Source organism: Phocoena sinus, chromosome 18 (assembly GCF_008692025.1).
Source record: "Phocoena sinus isolate mPhoSin1 chromosome 18, mPhoSin1.pri, whole genome shotgun sequence".
NCBI classification, from domain to species: Eukaryota; Metazoa; Chordata; class Mammalia; order Artiodactyla; family Phocoenidae; genus Phocoena; species Phocoena sinus.
Window position 1 is genome coordinate 25,185,844 of NC_045780.1, and position 24,903 is coordinate 25,210,746.

The window sequence follows — 24,903 nt, forward strand, 5'->3', positions numbered from 1 at the left end:
AAGTCCACCTCTTCCCCTTACTGCCAGTCATGGCAACTGAAGTTCCACCATTAGAGATTCATTTCTTTTGACCTCAAAGGTCTCTCAGTCTTCAGAGCTCTCTTCTCCCCCAGTAAACTATAAGTAGCTGGGGAAAGGATTATTATGGGCCCCCAGCACCAGTCTTGGCCCTGGATTCATTTTTCAGTTGCTTTGGCAGGATGGGAGCAAGGCCCTAGAGAAGGGAAAGCAAAAAGGCCTGCGAGAGGATGGTAGCCCAACGAGGGAGCAGAGGGAACCAGGTGAACGAGCACCCCAGACACAGTGTCATGCCCAGCCTGCCTGGGCTGTGGAAGAAGTGAGCCGTTTCAGTCATTCCGTCAACAAATATGAACTGAGAGCTTACTATGTGCCGGGCACCATGGCTAGTACTGGGGATACATGGCAAGCCAAACTAGAGATGGTCCTTGCGTTCGTGGAGCTTATGGTCCACTTGCAGGAGAGTGGGGAGAAATTAACCCAAAAAAATCACCCAAATGAACATGTCATTGCAAACCAAGATGAGTGCACTTAAAGAAGGTGCTACAAGAATAGCACCAAGGACAAACCTAGACTGGGGGCCAGGAAGGCTTTCTGAGGAAGCGATGCTTGAGCTGCTCCTAAAGAAGCAGAATTAACCAGAAAAACAGAGAAGAGCAGGCAGTCCAGGGAGAGGGAATCGTGTGTGCAAAGGCCCTGTGGTGGAAAGGAACCACCCAATCCTGCCATTGTGCATAATCCTTACCCTTCAGTCAACTTTGAACTTGAAGGAAAATATTCCTTTCTAAAAATGTGCTTCCCTTTCCCTTTCCCCTTCCACTTACCCCTGCCCTTCAATCAATACAGAGTGACAGAGAAAGGTGAGCTGGGCAGGAGAAAGCCTTAAAAAAACAAAAGCTGCAGACAGCAGCTATGACAGCTACTTCCCGTTTGGTGTCTCTCACCACAAACCTCCTTAGCCAAATAAATTAGCACAGGAAAACATTTTGGAGAAGGGTGTGGAAGAAACACATACTGAAAAGCCAAACATACTCCATCTGGTTTTCTGAGAAGAGCTGCAAGTCTGAGGTAGAGGCCAGAGCCCACTCAACTGTAGGGGCCAAAGAGACTCGTGGACATTTAGTCCTAGGTCTGTGTTTAACCTGGAGGAAGCTGAGGCCCGGAGAGGGGCCGGGATTCACTCACCGGCAGGGCTGACGCTTGAAGTCCATCTCCTGGCCCTTTGTCCTGTGTTCCCTCCCTGCCTTACTCCCTCTGGGCCCATCAGACCAAACCTGTTGGTTTTCTTCACTCAGACAAGGAATAGTGGGGTTGGAACTGCCCTCTGTGACCACCCTAGGTGATGCTTAATTTTGCCTTGGGTGCAGGAGCCCAACGTCCTTGTGTTATGAGGTGGAGGAGGAAGAGGGTTAGATGCTTTACATCTATATTCGGTTTTCACAATGACCCTGGGAGATAAGGACTCACCTCCCCATTTTATAAATGAGGAAACAGAACGTCTGTGCCCAAGGTCAGCCAGATACAGGGCGGCAAGGTGGGATTTTTTTTTTTTTTTTTTTGCTTTGCGGTACTCGGGCCTCTCACTGCTGTGGCCTCTCCCGTCGCGGAGCACAGGCTCCGGACGCGCAGGCTCAGTGGCCATGGCTCACGGGCCCAGCCGCTCCGCGGCATGTGGGATCTTCCCGGACCGGGGCACGAACCCATGTCCCCTGCACCAGCAGGCGGACTCTCAACCACTGCACCACCAGGGAAGCCCAAGGTGGGATTTTAAGCTGGTCTGGTTTGAAAGCCCATACTTTCATCCCATCCCAGAGGGGTATTTCTGTGGAGAATCCTCCTCAGGGTCCCCAAGCTCAGCTGGTTGTCAGTAAAGCCCCCATCACTACCTACTGCCCCTCAGCTCAGATGTGCCTTCTCACATTTGGGGTCGAGGTGCCGATACAGCCCGCCTCGGTCCTAATTCCTCAAGAAGACATGCCATTGGTTCCTCTGGCCCAGCCCAGAGGCTGGCTGGAGTGTGGATGTGTGGGCTGGCACTTGACCCTCTCATTTTGGGTGTGTGTCATATTTTTTGTTTTGTTTTGCTTTAGCTCTCCCTCCCAGGAGTTTGAACAGAAAATTCCCAACGCAACAGCATACTATGCACATCGTACCAGCCCTGCATGCTCAGAATCTGGTCTTGTTCTGTTCCAGAAAAGCCCACTGGCTGACACTCTCCAAGGAACAATCAAGCAATTTGCAAAGGCCATGCTGTGGGCACTCAGGTCTTGGAGGAGGTGGAGTTCAATAGATCTCATTGGGGTGAGATTATCTACAATGGCATTTCCCAAGGTGCGTTCCAAGGAAGACTAATACGCTGTGGATTACCGGTATTTTTTCCCAAAAAAAGGCAGGTTTTTGGCTACAGGATTTCTCAAAGCCTTCAACATTCTGTGGCAGAGATGACTAGTTATCCTCCAATACCCATTCTCTTTGTCTTTCTTTAATAATAGAAACCTCAAATTTTATTTTTATTATTATTTTTAAAACTTTTTTTTTTATCTATTTTTTTGGCTGTGCCACGCAGCTTGTGGGATCTTAGTTCCCTGACCAGGGATTGAACCCAGGCCCTCGGCAGTGAGAGCATGGAGTCCTAACCATCGGACTGCCAGGGAATTTCCAGAACCATCAAATTTTGGTTGAGCGCTTATCTGCCCAGCAAGAGACTTTTTCTCCCAGCCTCTCTTGCAGCTGGGAATGACCATCTGACTAAGATCTGGACAAGAGAATGTGAGCAGAAGTAATTTGTGTCCCCTCTAGTCATGTCGCTGAAAGAAATAAGCCTGTGCTTGACTTGCTTTTTCTCCTTTGTGTTGGCTGGGATGAAATGTGATGACAGGAGCAGGAGCAGCCACTTTGCACCAGAGAGTCACTCAGCCATCCTTGTACTGCTCACCTCTGGGCTGTTAGTGAGAAAGAAACTCCCATCTTCTTTAAGCCACTGTATTTGGGGTTCTCTGATCCATCACCTTAGACTGAATCCTACGTAATTTATGTACTAATGTGCACAATAAATCTCTAAGTGAAGTATATGCAGCACTTTTCAAGTACCTATGACCTTAATACCTAGTCTTCAAAACAGCTTAGGAATGTGCTCTTGAAATGCATCTTGGGAAACATGGAAAACACTCTTTTCAACATTCCCGGAACCCCAAGCTCTGACTCAGCCCACAGCCTGCTTGTCCCCAGTTATTCATCCAACAGAGGTTAGAGCACAAACTACCCTCCTCCCAACACTCTTCTAAAGGAATCCACTTCTTTTCTCCAAACCACTGACCTTCTCCTCACAACAGGCCACAAAGCTCCATACCCTGCACATCTAACTTTGGGAGTCCAGGTTCCAGGAGACCATAAAGAAAGAGCTGCCAAACGAGGTAGATCCTCAAATCCTAAAGAGGCTACTAATAAAAAGGTATAGTGTCCCAGTGGAAAAAAAGGTTTATCCAAAGCAGATAAATGTTCCTAAGCATGAACAAAAAACAGTTCCAGGTCGTGGGAAAATTATGTTTAGAAAACAAGTCAAGGGCTCATTTGATGAAAAAAGATAATATCCCCACATCGTACTTAGTGGTGAAAGACGGATAGCTTTTCCTCTAAGATCAGAAATAAGACTAGGATGTGCCCTCTCACCACTTCTTTTCAGTATTGTACTGGAAGTTCTAGCCAGGGCAATGACGCAACAAAAAGAATTTAAAAGGCATTCAGATTGGAAAGGAAGAAGTAAAACTATTTCCATTTGCAAACGGCATGATTTTGTATATAGAATTGGCCCCCACCACACACACACACGTGCAAAACCCTATTAGAACTAATAAATAAGTATAAGAAGGTTGCAGGATACGAAATCAATATACAAAAATCAAGTGTACTTCTCTGTACACTAGCAAGGAACAATCTGAAAATAAAATTAATAAAACAATTCCTTTTACAATAGTATCAAAAAGAATGCTTAGAAATAAATTTGACAAAGGAAGTGCAAGATTTATACACTGAAAACTACAAAACATAGTTGAAAGAAATTAAGAAGATATAAATAAACTGAAGGACATTTCATGTTCATGAATTGGAAAGAAGACATAATGTTGCAAAGATGGCAACACTTCCCAAACTGATACACAGATTTGACACAATTTCTATGAAAATCCCACTGCCTTTATTGCAGAAATTGGCAAACTCATCCTAAAATTTATCTGAAAATGCACGGAATTCAGAACAGCCAATATAATTGTGAAGAGAACAAAGGTGAAAGACTCACACTTTCTGATTTCAAAACTTACTGCAAAGCTATAGTTATCAAGACTGTGTTGTACAGGAATAAGGATAGACATATAAATCCCTGCAACAGAATTGAGTCCAGAAATAAACCCATACACATAGGGTCAATTGATTTTCAACAAGGTGTCAATACAATTCAATGGGGGAAAAAAATAGTCTTTTCAACAAATACTGATATGACAACTGGATATTAACATGCAAAAGAATGGAGTTGGACCCCTACCTCACATCATACACAAAAATTAATTCAAAGTTGACCAAATACGTAAATGTAAGATTTGTATAATCCTATAGAACTCTTAAAAGAAAATATACAAATAACTCTTCGTGACCTTTAATTAGGCAATGGTTAGATATGACACCAAAAGCACAGGTGGCAAAAGAGAAATAGATAAATTGGACTTCATTAAAAGTTAGTGTTTCAAAGGATGCTAACAAAAAAGTGAAAAGACAACTGACAAAATAGAAGAAAAATTTTCCAATAAGATGTATGGTAGAGAACTTGTATACAGAATACATAGAAAACTCCTGCAACTCAACAATAATAAAGACAACTTATTTAAAAATGGGCACAGGCTGTGAATAGACATTTCTCCAAAGAAGATACACAAATGGCCGGTAAACACATAAATAGATGTTCAACATCATTAGTCATCAGGAAAATGCAAATCAAAACTGCAATAAGATACCACTTTACACCCACTAGGATGGTTATATTCAAAAAGATGAACAACAGCAAGTGTTACCAAGGGTGTGGAGAAATTGGAGCCCTCATACATTGCTGGTGGGAATGTAAAATGGCGCAGCTGCTATGGAAAAGTTTGACAATTCCTCAAAAAAGTTGAACGTAGGGTTATCATACGGCCTAGAAATTCCACTCCTAGTTATATACCAAGAGAAATTAAAACATATATCCACACAAAAATTTATACATGAATATTCATAAGAGCAATATTCGTTAGCCAAAAAGTAGAAACAACCCAAATGTCCCTCAGCCAAGGAAAGGATAAACCAAAAATGGTATAGCCATACAGTGACTATTCAGTCATAAAAAGGAATGAAGTAACGATTCACATACAACATGGATGAACCTTGAAAACAGTATGCAAAGGGGAAGGATCCAGACACAAAAGACCACATGTTGTATGATTCCATTTATAAGAAATACTCAGAATAGACAAAACCATAGAGGCAGAGAATTAGATAGTGATGGTTGCACAAGTCTGTGAATATAGGTACTCAAAACTACTGAATGGGGAATTCCCTGGCAGTCCAGTGGTTAGGACTCCACACTTTCACTGCCAAGGGTGCGGGTTCAATCCCTGGTTCAGGGAACTAAGATCCTGCAAGCCACATGGTGTGGCCAAAAGAAGTTTTTTAATTTCTTTTAATTAAAACTGCTGAAATGTACACTTCAAAATGATGAACGTTTGGGTATGTGAATTACATCTCAATAAAGAAAATATCTGGGTTCAACCCAAAAGCTTTCCCAGAAATTTGGGGAAAAGAAAAAGGTTAAAGAAAAGGCACTTATTGAATAGATGCACAATGCCCTGAAAAACAGATCAAATTAGTAGTTAGCTTTTGAAAATATAAATAAAATTATAAGTACTTATGCTTTGGATTTGTGTTCTACAGGAACATAAGGATTGGAGTTTTTTAATAACTTGATTCTGATTATCAAAGTAATGCCTGGTTATTTTAGATGTTTTAAGGATAGAAAAGCATAGCTAAGAAAAGTACGGACGCTCCTGTTTTTTATGCCTCTCCCCGTCCTCCACAGAAGGCAGGTGTGTGGGGTGTGTGTGTGTGGGTGGGTGGGTCACTGGCCTCTACAGGCGAAGCCTACTTTATGGGAGACCTTGCATCTGGACCCTCCGGCTCCACTGAAGCCACCTGGACATTAGCATCCAGGCCAGCACATCAAATCTTCCTCGGCACTCGGATTTTATGAGAGCACCATCATTTATAAGTCCTCCAGCTGCCCCAACTTGCCCTGGATTTTGAGTACACCTGGTATTTCCCCTAATTGAAGGAAAGAACCCATGGCACCTAAGAAAGGAGGAGAATGGAGATAGAAGAGAAACCCAACTTTCATTAAAACTGCAACCGTCAAATTAAAATTTCCCATCAATCATATGCCAGTGTTTCCCTTTAGAGCCCCGAATGAACTGCAAAGTAACACTTTCTCTCGTTTACCATCCTAGTGCCTAGTGCAATGCGGCAGCGCCCAGGGTCCATATTAGAAGTCAAGCAGCGTGTTATTTCCACTTGAATACTAGTTGGATGGATATATATTGAAAGAAATCAAGAGAAAAAAAAAAAGGAAAGCTTACAAAAGACAGACTTCCAGTTCAAACTTTATTTGCATACAAAAATATATTATAATGGGAAAAGCATAGTACTGTCTCCAACTATATATAATTAATTACAAATATTTTCATAAAAGCACTTTAAATTACAGAAAAGCTATGTTTTAAGAGGAAATACAACATTAGCATGAGTCATCTGTTCTAAAACGCTGCAAGCGGGTAAACAAAGTCAGTTTCTAACTTGCCCAGAGATGAGCCCAAAGGCATTTTTAGGACAAGAATGAGAATGGCCTGGTGGTAGATGAGCAGCATCTCTGGCCCCTCCAGCAGCAAATTCTGTAGCTGATTTTATCAGGTCCTCAGAGCTCTCTGAAGCTTCTCCCTTATGATGAAAGGACCCAGAGCTTCTTGCTTCACATACCTGTCAACAGGAGACAGAGAAGGTGATCCACTCACAAAAGCCAACAATTCCTATGCTTAGCCAGAGCACACCTCTCAGACAGGCATCAAAGCACCAAATTTAATGGCAGGCTTCCCAAGTAGTATATGTCTGATTAACTGGTATGACTGGTAGCCTGCTGCAATTTCCATGAAGTCCACAGGCAGGTCACGTGGGTCTAATACAAAGTGTGCTGCAATTACAATCGTCTCTGTCAAAACAGTCTTCTGATGGAGGATGGTACAGCACGTAAGAAAACGGGCAACAAAATCTTCCAGTAAACAGAAACAGCACAGGAACCTTCCACCTAATACTTAGGTCTGTCTGAAACCATGTTTAAGAACAGAGCTCTTTTTAAATAACCAGCTTTGGATCTATTTTTTCAGATTCTACCCAGCTATGTAGCAGAGTAAAGCGTAAGATATTTCTTAAGGAAAATCAACTCTTTCATTGTAAAATGAAAGGGGCTAGGATGCAATTCTCCAGGCCTGTTCTGTGACCGAACAAGGCCCCCCAAGGGTAGAGTTGCTGAAACTGTCATCCGGGAAAATCTAGCTGATCCTTCTGGCTCTTGCAATCCTGTTCCTTGGAAATAGACTGGGTGGACTGATTCTCAGGGTCCCTTCTTCTAGGCGCTCCCGTAGCAGTTATGATCTAACATCCTCAGGTCTCAAAATTTTTGGTCACGGAAAATGGGGTGCCATTAGTGTAACTGCCAATGGGAAACAAGGTACTGCGTACTTAATCCAGGTCTTTTAGTAATTGGCGTGGGTTTTTGGTTACAGGATCTCCCCAAGCCAATTCTCTCTTTGGGGACCCAACCCTCTAGAAGTCAGACCTCACCAGACCCCTGACCTAACTTGTGAAATTTTCTCTGGCCCCTGAGATGGAACCCCCTGGCTTGTCGGTATAATGCTTGATGGTCAATAGGCTGATTTTTTTTTCTGAAAAGCCTGGCAGGCCACCATGCTCGTAAGGCTCCAATCTTGCTCTAACTACTACTTTACTCTCCATTTCTCAAACAAAATGCCATTGTTTGCTGGTGGTCAGTTCTCACTGTTTGGAAAGGCACACGGTCTACTTCAATGTAAGCTTACCCTCAGAATTTCTTTCTGAGCCACTGGGGTCCTGTTTCTGAGCCTAACGAAGCCTTATGATGTAACTTCCTGCCCCAGGCAAGCTGGTAAACATTACAGCACTTTATCAGAGGTGCTGGTTGGGTTTTCTGTTTGATTTTTTTTTTTTTTTACTACCAGGCATGTACTCACTTGCTAAGGTTCTGTCGAGATCAGCAATAAAGTCTTCTAGCTCTTTCGTGTCTCCTAGTTTGGCTGAAAAACAAGAGTTGGGGCTCAGTTTCCATATCCAAGACAGCTGATGACTCCGACTTTTCCAGAATTATGCGACCCCATCTCTTTGTCTTCAGAGACTTTATTAAAAAGTGTCCTGTACCAACCCTAAGTGGCTGCTCCAGTGTTTACTTATAGTCAACTCGGAAACTTATTCTGAAGATTAGCCTAAATGTTTCTTTCTGGTTTTTGTAGTTCATCACCCACCCCCATACCCCACCCCTATCCCAGCAACCTGGAAGAAGTATCTCCCTTCACTACCTTAAAAGTTGGGAGATGCGGGGAGACAGGGACAGGGAAGGAAGATTAAAAGTTTGAACTTTTTGATTGTGTAGGATTTGAGCTAGTCAAAATACTCGGGGAGCACGGCACTGTGTGGAATGGACACCCAGATTCCCTAATTCCTGCTAAACGTCTCCCCTGACGCAATTTTGTTCATGCTATCACTCCAGGGCAATGCTTCAGCCCTCATGGTACCTCCAGGATGGAGTGAACTAAGCGCTACAGTTCCCTGTCAAAATGGTACAGAGAAGGCGACAGGAAGCTCCTGGGTCTAGACAGCCTCATCCCATCCAGGTGCCAGCACAGACTAACAAGTCCTCATTATGACTTTGTTCCCTCTATATCCTGAGACATGTACTTCTTTCTGTGTATCTTACTTTTTTCTCTAGAGTTCATCATTCATGCCCTCTCTGAATGCACTACTGGATATTTTTTATTAATTAGCCCCCGCTGGCCACAAATAGCTCATTGTTCTTAGCTCTTAAAGTCAATTTGCCACTAGGGCTTTCTTCTCCTCTTTAATTCCTACCTCTTGAGGATCAGGTAACAAATCTGGGCCCATTTTAAGCCACTTTCTAGACTGTTCTGTCTCTCTCAATTCAATAGATCCATTACAGATGAAGGGCTGGACAACGGCAGAGTCCCCAGTGGCTGCTAACATTGTTATGTTGAGAAGAGAATTTTAAAATGTCCTTTTGAAAAAGGGGGAAATTCTGCCTTCATGCCAGAGGGAGAAAATGATGGAATCTTCATATTTCTTTTTAACTATGTTCCACTTTTATTGCATTCTGCAACTATTTTCAGCAAGTATAATGTTTCTTAAGGGAAAAAAACTGCTTTTGTTTTCAAAAGGGCACTTGCCCAATATAAAAGAACATTCAGCTCTCTGGCTGGAGACACTTTACTAGTTCCAAAATATAAGAAACTGCTCATGCGTCTTTAAAAACCTTCCCAGCCTATTAATATCACAGTAGAGGCAGGATGGAGCTGCCATTCTGAATTATGTTAGATCATTACTTGTTTCATAATGATGACCCCATTTAATTGCTAAATTGGTCATCTGAAAGCTTTAGTTAAAGAGTTAATGCAAGAAAAAGAACCCAACTTTCTGCAAAGCCTAACTGCTGAGTTTCACATTCTAGAACCAGCCAGTCTTGGGAGGGCACTGTCATCTGACACTGTCTTGATGACACCACAAGACAGAAAGCAAAGTCTAGAGTCTAAACGTCTTTTCTCCCTGTGAATTTGGTTTCCTGCCCCCTCAGTTATCTGATTTCACTTTCACGCTGATCAAAATCCTGAGAAATAACAAAATCCACTCCATGCTGTACTATACTAAGATACTAGTCTTCTCTACTTGTTTTGCGCATTTGGGAAAGATTGGTTAGGGGGAAGGGGGAAGAAAGAAGAGGCTGAGAAGCAGGAGGAGGGAGGAAGGAAGCAAAAATACTCACAATCCAACTAATGAACTTACCTTTCCGAGGAGGGACAGCGGGAGAGAGCAGAGCTGGAGTGCTGTCTGTTGGAGAATTCAGTTTTTCATCACTGAAGCTGAAGCTGTTCCTATAAAGTGAATCTGCACCTTTCAGGAAAGAAAACATAACTCATTAGAAACGATTTTCAGTCTATTGCCAACCAACAGTTTATCTCCCAAAGGAGCAAAGTTATAAAGAAAATAGGCTGGTTTCCAGATTTTATATTTATGCCCCCAAATGAGTTGAGGCAGGAGAGTGTGCCTGTATATGTGTGTATGTGTCTTCAATCAGACACACCAAAGGCCCTTGCTTCCCTAAAAAAAAGAAGCGGGTGACAGGGTCATCATGACCAAACCAGCCTCCTTTGTGACAAACCGGAGCCCACTGCCCAGTGGGTGTCTAACTGACAGCTAAGCCAATGCTTGGCCGATGAGGGTGAGGGGCTTCCCTTGGGATCTGAGACATAAGGAACCATCTTTCCTGAAAAATGTCCCTTCTGCCCTCTGAACCCCCTAAAACACAAAGACAAGGTTGGATCCCATGACTTGATAATCCTCCCTGCCTGCTCATGAGAGAGTCTTTGCCATGGTTTTCCTGAGCTCCTACATTCTGGGGATAAGCTAGAGGGGCAAAGATAAAGGTTTCTTCTCCCACAGGTTGTCTATTACAGTTTGGGTGATTTGCTGCCTCCATTGCCATACCCTCAAAGAGCAAGGCAAGGTCCCAGAAGCAGGGCTGAGCTGAGTCAAGGAAACCAGCCCAGCTACTAAGTATTCAGATGCCCCTGAGCAAGATAATGTCTCTGGGCCTCAGTTTACCCATCCATAAAATGGGAAGCTGGACTAAATAATCCTTAAAGTCCCTTCCAGCTCTGAAGTTCTGAGATTCTATTTCTCTAAGTTCTGCCAAGGGGGAGGAAACCAACCCACGGCCAGCCAGCCGTGTGGCTGTGACACAGAAAGGAACTGCTGGCTGAGCTGCACTAACTCAAAGGCTCAAAGGAAGACCCAGCGGCGGAAACAGGATGTGGCCTCTGAGGTCACAAAGGAACAGCCTTCCCAGTTAAAACAAAACACAAAGCTAGGCACGGCTGTAGCAGAGATGAGTTCTGGGAAGGCTGTTCGGGTGAGAGAGGGTGGCTGAACCAGGAGGACCTGGTCAGGCTCCCTGTCCTCCTTGGGATTCGCTCAGTTTTATCCAATCACCTCCAGCTCAGGAAGATGCAAAACCACCTTTCTTTGGTCCCCTTAACTCAAAATGAACAGGACTAAGTTACAAAAGACATGCCCAGGGCTTCCCTGGTGGCGCAGTGGTTGAGAGTCCACCTGCCAATGCAGGGGACACGGGTTCATGCCCCGGTCCGGGAGGATCCCACATGCCGCGGAGCGGCTGGGCCCGTGAGCCATGGCCGCTGAGCCTGCGCGTCCGGAGCCTGTGCTCCGCAACGGGAGAGGCCGCAACAGTGAGAGGCCCGCATACCGCAAAAAAAAAAAAAAAAAGACATGCCCAGAATAAAAAAGGGTTTTCAGAAGCAGAGGTTTCTGGTCCTAGGAGAATTCCTCTTCTTCCCTAAAGACTGCTCCAAGTTCCTGGAGCAGTTCCTGAGGCCTCCTTACTGGTCCTCCCACCCTCCCCTGACCAGGTGGCCCCAGAGCCATCTTGTCTTCCTGGCCGACACACCCATCGCATTCAGTTTTCCAAACATGCCCAGCCCTCACAGTCGATTCTTCCTTCTTAGGTCCAGCCCGGGTCACCTAAAAGGACAACAACCCTTTTTCAAGGCTTTGATGATGAACACCTACTGAGATCTGAAACACCAAACCTTACCCTTACATTTCCCCAGAAATTACTTCCCAGAATAGTGGTCCTTTGAGAAGAACTGTGTGATCAACGAACTCTAAGAAACACCAAGCACCCCTGGAGAGTCCTCAGATGTAACCCCACTTTAATGTGCCGGAGGCATCTTGTGATAAAGAAACAGACTCAGGGACTTCCCTGGTGGTCCAGTGGTTAAGAATCCGCCTTCCAATGCAGGGGACGCAGGTTCGATCCCTGGTCGGGGAACTAAGATCCCACATGCTATGGGACAACTAAACCTGTGCGCTCTAGAGCCCGCGAGCCACAACGAAGAGACCAGGCGCCGCAACAAAAGATCCAGCATGCCGCAACTAAGACCCAACTCAGCCAAACAAATGAATAAATAAATATTAAAAAAAAAAAAAAGAAAAGAAAAGAAACCAGCTCAGCCCTATTTCCCCTGGTTTACTTGCCCTTGGGACACTTTTTCAGTGGCACCTCTATTAATATTTCTCAAGACGCTTGTACTCAGTGGAACTGAACGTGGGAAGCCCTTCTGCTCGCTTGTCAGCTGGGCCGCCCTCTGCAGCAGTCTGGATTTTCTCAAGGGGAGGCCTTTTCCCTACGCACAGGAAAGTGGTCACGCCCATCGCAGACCTACCGCGTCTCGTTACTGCTTGTCGCCACGTCAGAGGCAGGAGAATCGCCCCAAATAGAACCCGAGAGACTTGTGGGTAAAAGATGAGGTAAGACTGAGGGGGCAGGAAAACCACAGAGGGCCCTGGGGAAGCAGGCCTCATGCCCGGACTCGTGAGCCAGGAGAAAGGAGTATGAGGCCTCTGGAACATTATCCTCGGCTCCAAAGGACACCTGAGAGCATCACCCCCAACCCTGGCCCAGAGTGCGGAACCCAGGACTCGCTGGCAGCACCCCTGGTCTCAGTCTCACCACCACACCCTGCACCGCAGGCCCTTCTCCTGACTTGGGACCTCACCTCTGTTCTGCCCCGACTCTCCATCAATTTTACGTCCATGTATACTCATCCCTTGGGAGGGGGCACACACACACACACACACACACACACACACACACACACGCACACAGAGGCATGCCAACATAGCATATGCTCACTTCCCCTCTCCCCTCACACCACCGCCCGAGACTCAAACACCCACACCCACACACACAATCTCACGCACCAGCTCACTGCTACACCTTGACGCCTCTCTATTTCCATGAATTCCAGTGCACAATCCGGGCCCAACCTGACTCCAGGCTCCAGAGTGTTCAACCATCAAAAGGAAAAGAACCCCCAGCACCCCTGAGCCAAACTTCCCCACAGTTGAGTTCCACCCTGTGTTCATAACTGCTCTACACGTCATTCCCAAAAACAATGACCAGGACAACCGCAGGAGCTCCAGAAGCTGCCACCCTAGAGATGTGTGGCATCGAGGCCGTGTGAAAGCTGTGTGACCCTGTGCAAGTCACTTCGGCTCTGAGCCTTAGTTTCTTCTCTTGCGAAAGGGGAATCAGTAAGCCAGGCGCTCCGTGTGATACCTATGGTTTTCATTGCTTTTATTCTGTTTTCCCAACAAAATGGAGGAAGACACACTCAGGAAAAGAAAGGTCACCACAGAGAGTAAGAAGACTCAAGATTCTGGGGCCAGGCTTCTTCCACTTCTTCAGATAAATTCCTAAGAGAAAATTTATCTTCAGAGGTGCCCTAGAACAAACCTCCCAAGAACAAACCCACAGACACGGAAGTACCCCAAGCTCTAGACCTCTCTTTACCCTTTATCCAATAAAATTTCATTCCACAGACTTACAGTGAACAAGATTTCATGCTAGGTGTATATGAAAAGGGAAGCAAAGCCTGACTTCCTGTGCTTTTCATTCCCCTAGAACTCTATTTCTTGAGTTCTAGAAATAACAGCTCATTAGTCTGATAAAGGACAGGAATGTGTCACAGGCTGATAGCATACTAATGTATTGCTGCCCCACCCAATATTAGGTGCTGCCATTAACAGGGGTTCAAGGGACACATAACACTGATGATTTGGGAAACCGCGGCAGGTGGCAAGACTAGATATTTTAGGGCCTTACAACATCTACTGCTATCAGCTCTAAAGCCCCATCAGAAATGTCCTCGGCCAGTCGACTTGGTGCGCTGAAGCCAGGAACCTCGAATTCAGGGACCAAGTTTTCTAAGACATCATCAAAAGCAATGTGAGCATGTTAAATATGCAAACATCTAACTGCAGGAGCGCCAACAGAGCTTGGGAAACTCAGCTACAAAAACAGAGGCTTGTTTAAAAGGTAGACGTGCTTTTTTCGTTTGGGGGTGGAGAGAAAGGTAATTTGGGGTTGGCACCAGCGTGTGCTACTCCAGAGGAAAGGGAAACCACAGACAGTAACCCTGGCCCAGAGCTCCTGTAAATATAGAACAATCCCACACATTTCAGGCAAGCAAACCACAGTAATTAACTGAGAAAAAGAAAGCCTTGGACCTGTTTCCCTTTTGCCACAGGGAATGGTATGCGGGTGTTGGGGGAGGTGGGTTGAATCTCCTCCTCAAAATCTAAATTCCAACAGCCTCCCTGAAAGTGGGATAAAATAAGAAAACGTTTCTCAGTTTCAGCACTATCGCCCCCGCTTCCCTTCTGAGACTGCTCAGTCCCTCTAGATACCCCTTCAGGTGTCAGCCAGTGACACCTGTCACCTGCCTGGAATTCCTAACACACACGGGGACACCCTGAGGGCTCCTAACTCCTCAGTCTCTCCCGCCTTGAACAAGTTCAAGTTCTGGTCTCAGTGGCTCTTAGGCCAGATCAGCCAATAGGCTACCTGTCATGCATGCCCCCCGCCAGGGGCCGTACAGTCCCCTCTCCCAGGGCCAAGCTAGAATAGTCGAGGCAAAGAAATACAGACGTTCTAGGTCCTGCACATGCTAAAGAAGCCAATTCCTCATTCCCTACAATGGCCCTGCAAAATCATAATAGCCCCAGCATACGGAGTAGACTTCAGACGTTTTCTGTTAAGTAGCAAAACACTTCCCCCCTCAAAGGAAAAAGGAAACTCCAATCCGTCAAAGATATAAGTTTGCATCACCTTTTAAAGTTCCAGTTAATATTAGAAACATCTTATAAAATCAATCGGTGGAATCATAAATTAACACATTGGTTAAAATTTAGTATCTGATGAGTTAAAATGTCATTAAACACATTTCAGAAGTCATGCTGTGCGCTTACGGTTTTGAAAATACTGAAAAAACAACAGATTTTTCAAAATAAGTTCAAACCAAAGATGTGCACAATGCCTGAAGCACGTCTGAGGATCGCGTTTGAACCTCACTGCCCTCCTAACTGTGCAGCCCTTTTACACCGAAGTTGAAACTGCTCTCATGAAAGTGCCTGGTGTTACCTGTTGGAACCGAAATCTAGAAGAAAGAAACAAAAGGAACTATTTTCATCAACCCCCATTTGAATGCCACCCCTAATGTGAAGTTGTCTTGCCACCGTTATTTTGGTCCTCTTCACGTCTTAGAAGGATTCCCAGTACATGGAAACAGGAAAGAGTATTTCCTTATTAAATATACATTCTTCTCTCCTATCTAAGTAACTTGCTTCTCTGGGTGAAAGAAGGAATGTCTACTTTTTCTCCTTTGGATGCAAGCAAGCGAAATATTTTTTAATTGAAGTGTAGCTGATTACAATATTGTATTAGTTTCAGGTATACAGCAAAGTGATTCCGATATATATATATATATATATATGTATATATATATATACATATATATATATACATATATATATATACATACATATATTCTTTTTTTATTCTTTTCCATTATAGATTATTACAAGATACTGAATATAGCTCCCTGTGCTATATAATAAATCCTTGTTGTTTATCTATTTATATAGTAGTATGTATCTGTTAATCCCATACTCCTAATTTTTCCCTCTCCCCACTTCCCCTTTGGTAACCATAAGTTTGTTTTCTATGTCTGTGAGTCTGTTTCTATTTTGTAAATAAGTTCGTTTGTACTAGTTTTTAGATTCCACATATAAGTGATATCATATAATATTTGTCTTTCTCATCTTTTTTTTTTTGTTTTGAGAGAAAAGGAAGGGTTCTTCAAAAACCAGGAATGCAGTAGGTACATCTTCAGAGTGATGGAGCTGTAAAAGGTAGAGTGAAAACCAAGGTTCCAAGGGTTTAGAGCTTCATACATAACATTTTCACACAAGACACTGGCTCAAATGTCTCTGACCTATGTGACATAGCGTGGCATGTGCATTTTATTATTTTCTTAAAAGCATCAAACAGAACAAATATTTTCTTCCTCATCATGAGCTTATGGATGTTTCTAACATCATCATTAAATAGCATCCTTTCCATTTCACAGCTAGAGAAAATGAGGCCCACTCCTCATGCAGGACCCTAACAGAGCTCAGCCTGGGCTCCACAGACCTGGCCAGGTGACCACTGCCTTGAAGAGACATCTTCAAACACAGCCACCATTGATAAGCAGGCACGTGATCCCTGTCCAGTGAGACATCAAGTCTATCCCGGAGGACCTGGTTCACATACCAGCCAACCATCCATGGTGACAGAGCAAGGCCTTAGAGAGAGAGACAGCCCAACTGGTTCCACTATTTTATCAGAAAATAAGAGACAACAGTGCCTACGTTCCAGGACTGTAGCAGAGATCATATGAGATAACACATTTAAAGCAAAGCAAAGAGATCATTAATGGTTAGAGGTAATAAACAATAATAGTAATCATAGAAAGAGCCTGGCAAAAGAGAGCTGCTCTTCCACGCACCACAACTACTGAAACCCACATGCTGTAGGGCCCGCGTGCCGCAACTACTAAGCCTGTGCGCCTAGAGCTCGTGCTACGCAATAAGAGAAGCCACCGCAATGAGAAGCCCACGCACCGCAAGGAAGAGTAGACCCCGCTCGCCGCAACTAGAGAAAGCCTGCGTGCAGCAACGAAGACCCAATGCAGCCAAAAAATAAATTTAAAAACAAAGAGAGAGAGTTGCTCTTATTATGATCATCCTGGTGTGTCTCCCCTTTGGTGGGCTAAATTTCAGTAGGATCCACGTCTCTCAAATATTCTCTTCCACAGAAAAGCATTAAACAGACAAATGAGTATAACAAATGTCTGTGATCCATTCTTAGTGGCAATTAAGACACATATTATGCGTCCTTAAGAAATCACTATTTAGATACACACTGCTTCTGCCAGGACTATTTCTAACCTGCCTCGTGGAGGCCAAACTACACATTTATAGAAAAGACTAATGTCGTCTGAGCCTTCTTTACACCCTCCCATTTACCTCTCTAACCACCAAACTAAGGGTTAGTTTAACAGTTAACAACAAAAGCAGAAAACAAAGTACACGCACATACCCTAAGAAAAACTACAGACTATTCCAAATATCTCCCCCCAAACTGTTAAGAATGTGTTTCGAGCGCCTTTTCTTTGAGGCCTCTGAAAACAGATCCCAGATCTGAAACCCTACCCAGAGGGAGTTGCAATCACCCATGAATGGGTGAGCTCAGACCGTATTCTAGCCAAATACAGCTGTGGTTTAGAAAGGAGCTGTTCTTTGCAAGACAGCGGCACCGGACAGACTGTGCCAGCTTTCTTTCCCACGGGGGAGAGAATTTGTACTTGATGAATAACTTGCTCCATGCCCTAGTAGAAGGAGACATATTTAAGTTTGGCTACAGACATGGAGACAAACTTCAAAATTTTTTAGACTTCTCTTTGAAATTGAAAATAAGCGGTCTGGTCATTAACGAAGTCCAAACATACTGAACGGAAAATTAACAGCATACGATTCCATTCCCTTTCACCTCAAAAGCTGCAATTATTTCTAACGCTTGGGCAGGGCTGCCAAGAAAAGTCAAGCTGGAACTCAAGTTTCTGACTCAAAGCCTGAACTGGATGGCGAGTGTCCTTTATTCCTTTTCAGAAGGACACTTCATGTGTAAGCCTAGGACTGTCTCTTTGCCCTGTAACAAGGGGGAGCTTCAGATTTCAAAAGAAGGGAATCACAAGGAAGGGTCATTGTTTTTGTTTCCAGAGTCAAGGACAACAAAGGGAGTGACATTCACGCTTGTATCCCATCTAGGGAATGAAGCCTCAAGGATTACCCAGAAATGTTTAAAATTCACTTTGAAAAATAGGAAGTAATCCAGGTTGGGTAAAACACCAGTCACATAATACTGAAAAGTCATCCGATTTGCCATTTGACGCCTGAAAAGTTATCCAAAATCCTACCGGGACATTCGAGTTCCTGGAAAAAATGGTCTCTCTTTGTAACAAGGTTGTTTAGGACAGAGAGACGCGGGGGGTGGGTAGTCTCCACTATGAGCAAAGTCACCAGAAAGCAGCTCTGGGCCCATCTGCTCTCTGCCTGCCCCCAACTGGGTGAGGAGTCAGAGCCAGCGGTCCACGTGATGGACCTGCTTGAAGGATGAGGGACGCTGTCTAAATACTTGAACTCAGCAGTGCCAGGGATTCTTTCAAAACTTCGGGCAGTGTAGCAACAAGTCTGGGAGCTCAGGGCCAGAAGAAAGTGCAAGTGTTTCAAAAATCTAAGAACGGGAGCTTATGAAATCTTTCCTGGTTTCACAAATATGTCCATATTGTGCCCTCCCATGCGCCCCGACCCCATGCCTGTGGCACTTGCTCCACAGCCTCTGAAGATACTGCTAAGAGGGGAAAGAAGGGGAAAGGAGAGGAGGTCGGGGAGCCGCGGGAAGGCCTGGCTGGGGTCCCAGGAGTCCTACCGCTTCGACCCTCCTGCGTCCTGACACCTGCCGGAGGCAGGTAGACCAGCCTGCCCTCCAAGAGCCTTCCCGAGACCATCCTCAGAGGTCTTGCCCCCGCCGGGCCTGCAGCCCCGGAGACGCCTAGAGTCCTAGAGACCGCGCTGAGCTTTGGGGCTATAGCCCCGCCCGGCCCCGATAAGCAAGCTGAGCCCCAGCCCAGAGCGCTCCTCCGCGGGCCGAGTACGGGGAGTCCCCAGGGCTCCGGCACCTCCCCCGGCGGGGCCACACTTACTCTCCGAGTCGCTGAAGCCGCTGCTGTCGCTGACGCTAGCGCTGCTCCGCCGCTTCATGCGCTCCAGGTGCTCTTCGTAGTGGAAGTGGCGCTCGTGGAAGGGCGACGCGAAGTCGGCCAGCACCGCATCAAACTCGCACAGCGCGTCGCTCAGGTCCCCCGCGTCGGCCGAGTCCAAGGCCGGGGCTGGGGAGGGACGGCAGGCTCAGGTGAGGGTGGGGTGGGGCGGCCGTCCCACCCCGGGCCCGGCAGGGGCCGCACGGTTCCCAAGGATCGCTAACTAACGCTGACCGCGCGCTGGCCCGGGGACAGCACGGCTGTCGCTGCCCGCTGCCCGCTGCTCGCTGGTATCTTTTAATACTCTCCACCACCCCCTGAAGTGCGCCTCGGTGTCGCGCCCGTTTTCGAGATAAAGAAAGTGAGCCTCGACCCGGGGAAGTTGCAGGCCAAACGTAACGCATCTAAGTGACACAGCCGAACTCTTTCCCACGCGCTGTCGGGGACTCTTCCCCGCGTTCGCTCCCCGGGGGCGCGTGTGAACCGGGTGGCGGTGGGAGGACTGAGTCAGGATGCGCCCGTGACGTGTCGGGCTCGGACCCCCAGCCCCGCGTGGGGAGGAGGCTGAACCCGCCCCGGGGCAGAGTCCCGACGGTGAGGCTGGGGGAGGGATGTAACGAGACGACGCGGGATTCCGCTTCTTTCGTGCAAGACCCCGGCTTTAAGGAGACCCCCACTCACTTGCGGCCGCGGCGGCCGCGGGGCTGCCCTGCGCGGCTGGCGGCTTCATGGGCGGGCTAGGCCCGGAGCGCGTCGGGGGGTCCTGCGAGGTCTGGGCGCGGGATCGTGCAGGCGCTCTCGCTGAGGCCGTCCGTCCCCTCTTCTCGTCCCGCTCTGCCTGTCCCCTAGTCCGGCTGCGCTCCCGCCGCGCAGCTGCCTGCGCCGTCCGCCCGCCAGATCTTTCCCGGGCCGCGGCCACCAGCAGTCCCAAGGTCTTATAGCCGCGGGCGGGGGCGGGCCGGGGCGGGGCCACGGGAGCCTGGCCGCCGGGTCTGTCCCTGCCGCCGCGCCAGGGACGCCCCTGTCCCCCAGGCACCGCCCTCGCCACGCGCCCGCTGGGGAACCGCAGTGACGCGGAGTCCCCGGAGCCCAGGTTACAGCCCCAAATATTTACCCGCCGCCTTCCCCGCGCGCCCTGACAACGCGCCCCACGAAAGTAGCTGTGGCGACACCAAGGCCCCAAAGGGTTTAGGGCTGGTGCTCGGCTGATTCCCGCCCTGTGCCCTGAAGCTCCACGAGCCTCAGTTTCCTCATCTGTGAAATGGAAATGCTGAGCCTCCTGGGTTTGTTGCGAAGAATAAAGTAGGCGAAAGCCGTGTAAGACCCAGACCCATATGGGAGCCGCAGAGGGAGTCTCCCGCGCGTCTCCTCCCCATTGCCCCCAAGGGACTTGAGGGTTGCGGGCGGACAGAGTAGAGAGGGTAGGGGGCCAGAGGGACAGAAGTCGGTGGAGTCCAGGAGTTGACGAACCTTCATTGTTCCCATCCCCGAGCCCCAGAGCCTGACTACGGTCCTGTGTGTTCACGGCAGCCCCGACTTTGTTCAGGAGAAGTTTAAGAGAACAAATTACTGCGTAGATGGAGAGCCGCCTGGCAGGGGACGAGTCCTGACCGTGAGAGCCCTGGACGTTGCGCGGCCCGATGCGGTGGCCACTTGCCACGGTGGCTTCTTAAATGCAAAGCAACTAAAATAGAATAAAATGACAGTTTCCGTCCCTCAGTTGCACTAGACACATACCGAGTGCTCAACAACCATCCTCACTCCGAGTGCTATTGGACGGCGCTCCCAGTGTCTCTGACCCACAAACCGGTCTCAGAGGGAAAGGAGGCATCTTACTGCGGTTATCAAGGGCCTCCTAGGGCAGGTCTTGGCATGCACCATTTCCAGGCCCACAGCAACCCTGAGAGGTAGAACTACTGCTTCTGTTCTACACAGGAGGAAACTGAGGCACAGAGAGGTTAGGTGATAAGCTAGTCACATAGTGATGGAAAGGCAGGTCTGACGGAAGCAACCTCAGTGCCCGTCGACAGATGAATGGATAAAGAAGATGTGGCACACATATACAATGGAATATGACTCAGCCATAAAAAGGAAGGAAATTGAGCTATTTGTAGTGAGGTGGATGGACCTAGAGTCTGTCATACAGAGTGAAGTAAGTCAGAAAGAGAAAAACAAATACCATATGCTAACACATATATATGGAATCTAAAAATAAAATGGTTCTGATGGACCTAGGGGCAGGACAGGAATGAAGACGCAGACGTACAGAATGGACTTGAGGACACAGGGAGGGGGAAGGGTAAGCTGGGACGAAGTGAGAGAGTGGCATGGACATATATACACTACTAAATGTAAAATAGATAGCTAGTAGGAAGCAGCCGCATAGCACAGGGAGATCAGCTCAGTGCTTTGTGGCCACCTAGAGGGGTGGGATAGGGAGGGTGTGAGGGAGATGCAGGAGGGAGGAGATATGGGGATGTATGTATATGTATAGCTGATTCACTTTGTTATACAGCAGAAACTAACACAACATTGTAAAGCAATTATACTCTAATAAAAACGTTAAAAAAAAAAAAAAAAAAGGCAAGTCTGTATGGTTTCAGAGCCACTTTGGGCTTCACCACACCCTCCCTTTCTCCATAGTGTAAGGTGGAGAACTGAGCAAACAGTAGGAAGAGGCTCCAAACAAGAGTGCAGATAACCCAGGTCCTTGAAGCAACGGTCAAGGCATGTGCATCTTTTTTCTTCCTTTTCCCACCTCCCTTATTAAATATTTTTTTCTCTCCTCGTGCTCTTTGACTTGCTGTGGTACCCACTGGGGATGCCCTGGGATAATGGAGCAGCAACCGGTCTGGGAGCTGAGGCCAGGGGGCTACCTCTTTGGTAGCTCGCCCTCTTTGGTCAGGCTGGGATGTAGGGTGGCGGACACCACAGCCCAGCTCTTGCATGATGGCTCAGGGGCCCTCTCAGCTAAAGAATCAGTTAAGCTGATCCTCAAAAGAGCCTACAGAACAGCCCCACTTTTTAACAGCCATGCCAATTTACTAAGAGAGTGACAGTGAAGATCACCTATTTCTACCAGGAGAAGTTGGTTGGTTGATGTCTTCTGCACCCCATTGTAAGGGAACTCCCTTGCCCAAGCTCTGGGGAGATGAATGGGCAGGGGCCTCAACTCAAAGTGTCACCACCTCTAGGATGGTGTCACTTCCATTATGGAGAACTACTGCTCCCTCTCTTTCCTAATTATAAATATAATATGAACGTACAGGAAAATATAGAGAGTTCAGTAATAGCACTCTGTGTACCCACCAATGAGAACTAACACATGTTAATATTTTGTCATTTTTGCTTCAGATTTTTTTGAGATGTAACTTATATATGTTATAGTATGCAAATCTTGAGTGCACAGTTTGGTAAATTCCTACCTATATATACACCTGTGTAATTACTATCCAGATCAAGATGTAGTATTTTGTCATCACCCCAGAAGGGTTCTCTATGCCATTTTGCAGTCAATAGCACCCCATAAGTAACCCCTATGGTAACCCCTGTTCTGAATTCTGTCACCAGGAATTACTTTTGCCGACTAAAACTCCTTAAAATCACACTGTATGTATTCTTTTCTATCTGGCTGCCTTTGTTTAACATAATGTCCAGGAGGTTCATCCATGTTGTTGCGGTATGGACCCGTCCTCCTGTTGGTGGAGATTTGAGTTGTGTTGTTGCCGTTGCTACTGTAATGCAGTGCAGCAAGGAGTATTATTGCACATGTCTCCCAGTGTATAAGAGTAAGAGTCTCTAGGGTATATATATAGAAGTAGAATAACCAAATGGTATGAGTATCTCTAGTCATTGGCTAGTATGAACAAAGCTGCCGTGTACAGCATGGGCATTTCTTTTGGTGCACGTAAATACTCACTTCTCTTGGGTTTATACCTAGAAGTGAATTTCCGAATCACAGGATAGGCATCTGTTTAGCTTTTGAAGATACTGCCAAAGAGTTTTCTGAAGTGGTTGAATGAATCTACATTCCCGCCAGCAATGTAGAAGAACCCCAGTTGTTCCATATTTGTGTCAACACATGATACTGTTAGATTCATTCATTTTAGCCATACTGGTAACTGTGTACTAATATCTTACTGTGGGTTCTTTTTTCTTCTTCCTGTAGCTTTAATTCACATTTCCCTAATAAGTAATTAAATTGACCACCTTTTCATATGCTTCAAACATTTCTTAACAACAGAAATAGAACAATGCAGAAAAAGTTGAAATCCCCTTTTTCATCCTTCCAAGTCCTATCCGCTCCCTCCCCAGAGAGGAGCATTACCATGAATTTGGTAAGTACTCTCCCAGTCCACGTTTTTGTACCTAAACTATATTTATATGTTCACATTAAAAAATATAGTATTGCTTTGTATGGTTTTTAAATTTACATAACTAATGTGAACATGCTCTGTTTTCATTCAACTTTATTTTTACATATGTTGGTACATACAGATCTAGTTTATTCAACTAGATCTAGTTTATTTATTTTTATCTGCCAAATAGAATTGTATTGAATGACTACAGAGTAATTTATTTATCCACTCTCAAGCTGATGGACACTTGGGTTGTTTCCAATCTTTCTCTCTCACAAACAATACTTAGCTAACATGCTCTTACCTATCTCTTAGTGTACACATGCGAGTCTACTTCTCTGTTCACCTTGAATCCTTTCCTAGAACCAGACGAAAGGCAAAAGTTAAACCCTCTGTCCCTTGAGCCTTCTGGCTGGGTTCCATTTTCTATTCCAGGGCTTCCTGCGGTCCCCAGTCACCTGATCATAGTGATGACAATGGTAAGTAACCTCACCGTTCAGATGTGACTTTTCCCTCACTGAGGAGGGCTGGGGAGCCTTGTCTTTCATGAGCCCTGAACCTACATTAACCATAAAATCTTTACACTACAGTTTATACATATTTCAAGTTACAGAGGTCATTCATTCACACAGGTCTCCTTTGAGAAAAAAACTTGAGGTAGCTATAATTTGGAAACAGGAAATCAGAACTTCTTACATTTTTGAAGACCAGTTCTTTATCTTAATTGGCATCTCTTCCCCTTGTACACTGTTAACCACTGTCTCCTTAAAGTTTTTCTTGAATATCCATCTAATCACCTCACCATTTCTTCTCAGGGCCCTGTTGAATCCTCCTTTTTTTTTTTTTTTTTTTTGCGGTACGCGGGTCTCTCACTGTTGCGGCCTCTCCCGTTGCAGAGCACAGGCTCTGGACGCGCAGGCTCAGCGGCCATGGCTCACGGGTCCAGCCGCTCTGCAGCATGTGGGATCTTCCCAGACCGGGGCACGAACCCGTGTCCCCTGCATCGGCAGGCAGACTCTCAACCACTGTGCCACCAGGGAAGCCCCTGAATCCTCCTCTTCATAATTAAAATCTGAGTCCCCTACAGGTCTCTCCTTGATCTTTTCTTCTCATCTATACTTTTGCCAGGCTATCTCATCCCTTCTCAAGATTGTAACTAACATTTATAAGTTTTCAAATTTTTATTTCCAGATGAGATTTTTTTTTCTCCTTAAGTCTCCTACAGCCAATCATCAAAAACTCCTAGCATTCCTTTACAGACACTGTATGGAAGAAACTTCTGTTTCCTAATATCAGCTCTCCCCTTCGGACCCATGGATTCCTGAAATAAAGACTGTATTTCCCAACCTCCCTTGCAATTGGGAGTGATCATGTGACTTGATTCTGGACCACAGGCTTTGAGCAGAGATATTCTATGC

The 24,903-nt window shown here is 46.0% G+C and overlaps 1 protein-coding gene across 2 annotated transcripts; it reads right to left on the reverse strand.

Annotated features, from left to right (window-relative positions):
* Window positions 1-6,674: 6,674 nt before the first annotated feature.
* On the reverse strand, window positions 6,675-20,061 carry RGCC (regulator of cell cycle). 2 transcript variants are annotated; one of them, XM_032611591.1, is made up of 5 exons: window positions 19,809-20,054; window positions 19,071-19,256; window positions 10,189-10,296; window positions 8,352-8,414; window positions 6,675-7,065 (listed from the first exon to the last, which is right to left on the reverse strand). In XM_032611591.1, exons 1-5 carry the CDS (start codon window positions 19,855-19,857, stop codon window positions 7,058-7,060), a joined length of 414 nt encoding a protein of 137 aa, XP_032467482.1. In that variant the 5' UTR covers window positions 19,858-20,054; the 3' UTR covers window positions 6,675-7,057. The 2 variants fall into 2 exon arrangements, with proteins under 2 accessions (XP_032467482.1, XP_032467483.1); XM_032611592.1 differs by lacking the exons at window positions 6,675-7,065; window positions 8,352-8,414; window positions 10,189-10,296 and adding an exon at window positions 13,434-13,680 and having other exon boundaries at window positions 19,809-20,061.
* Window positions 20,062-24,903: the final 4,842 nt, after the last annotated feature.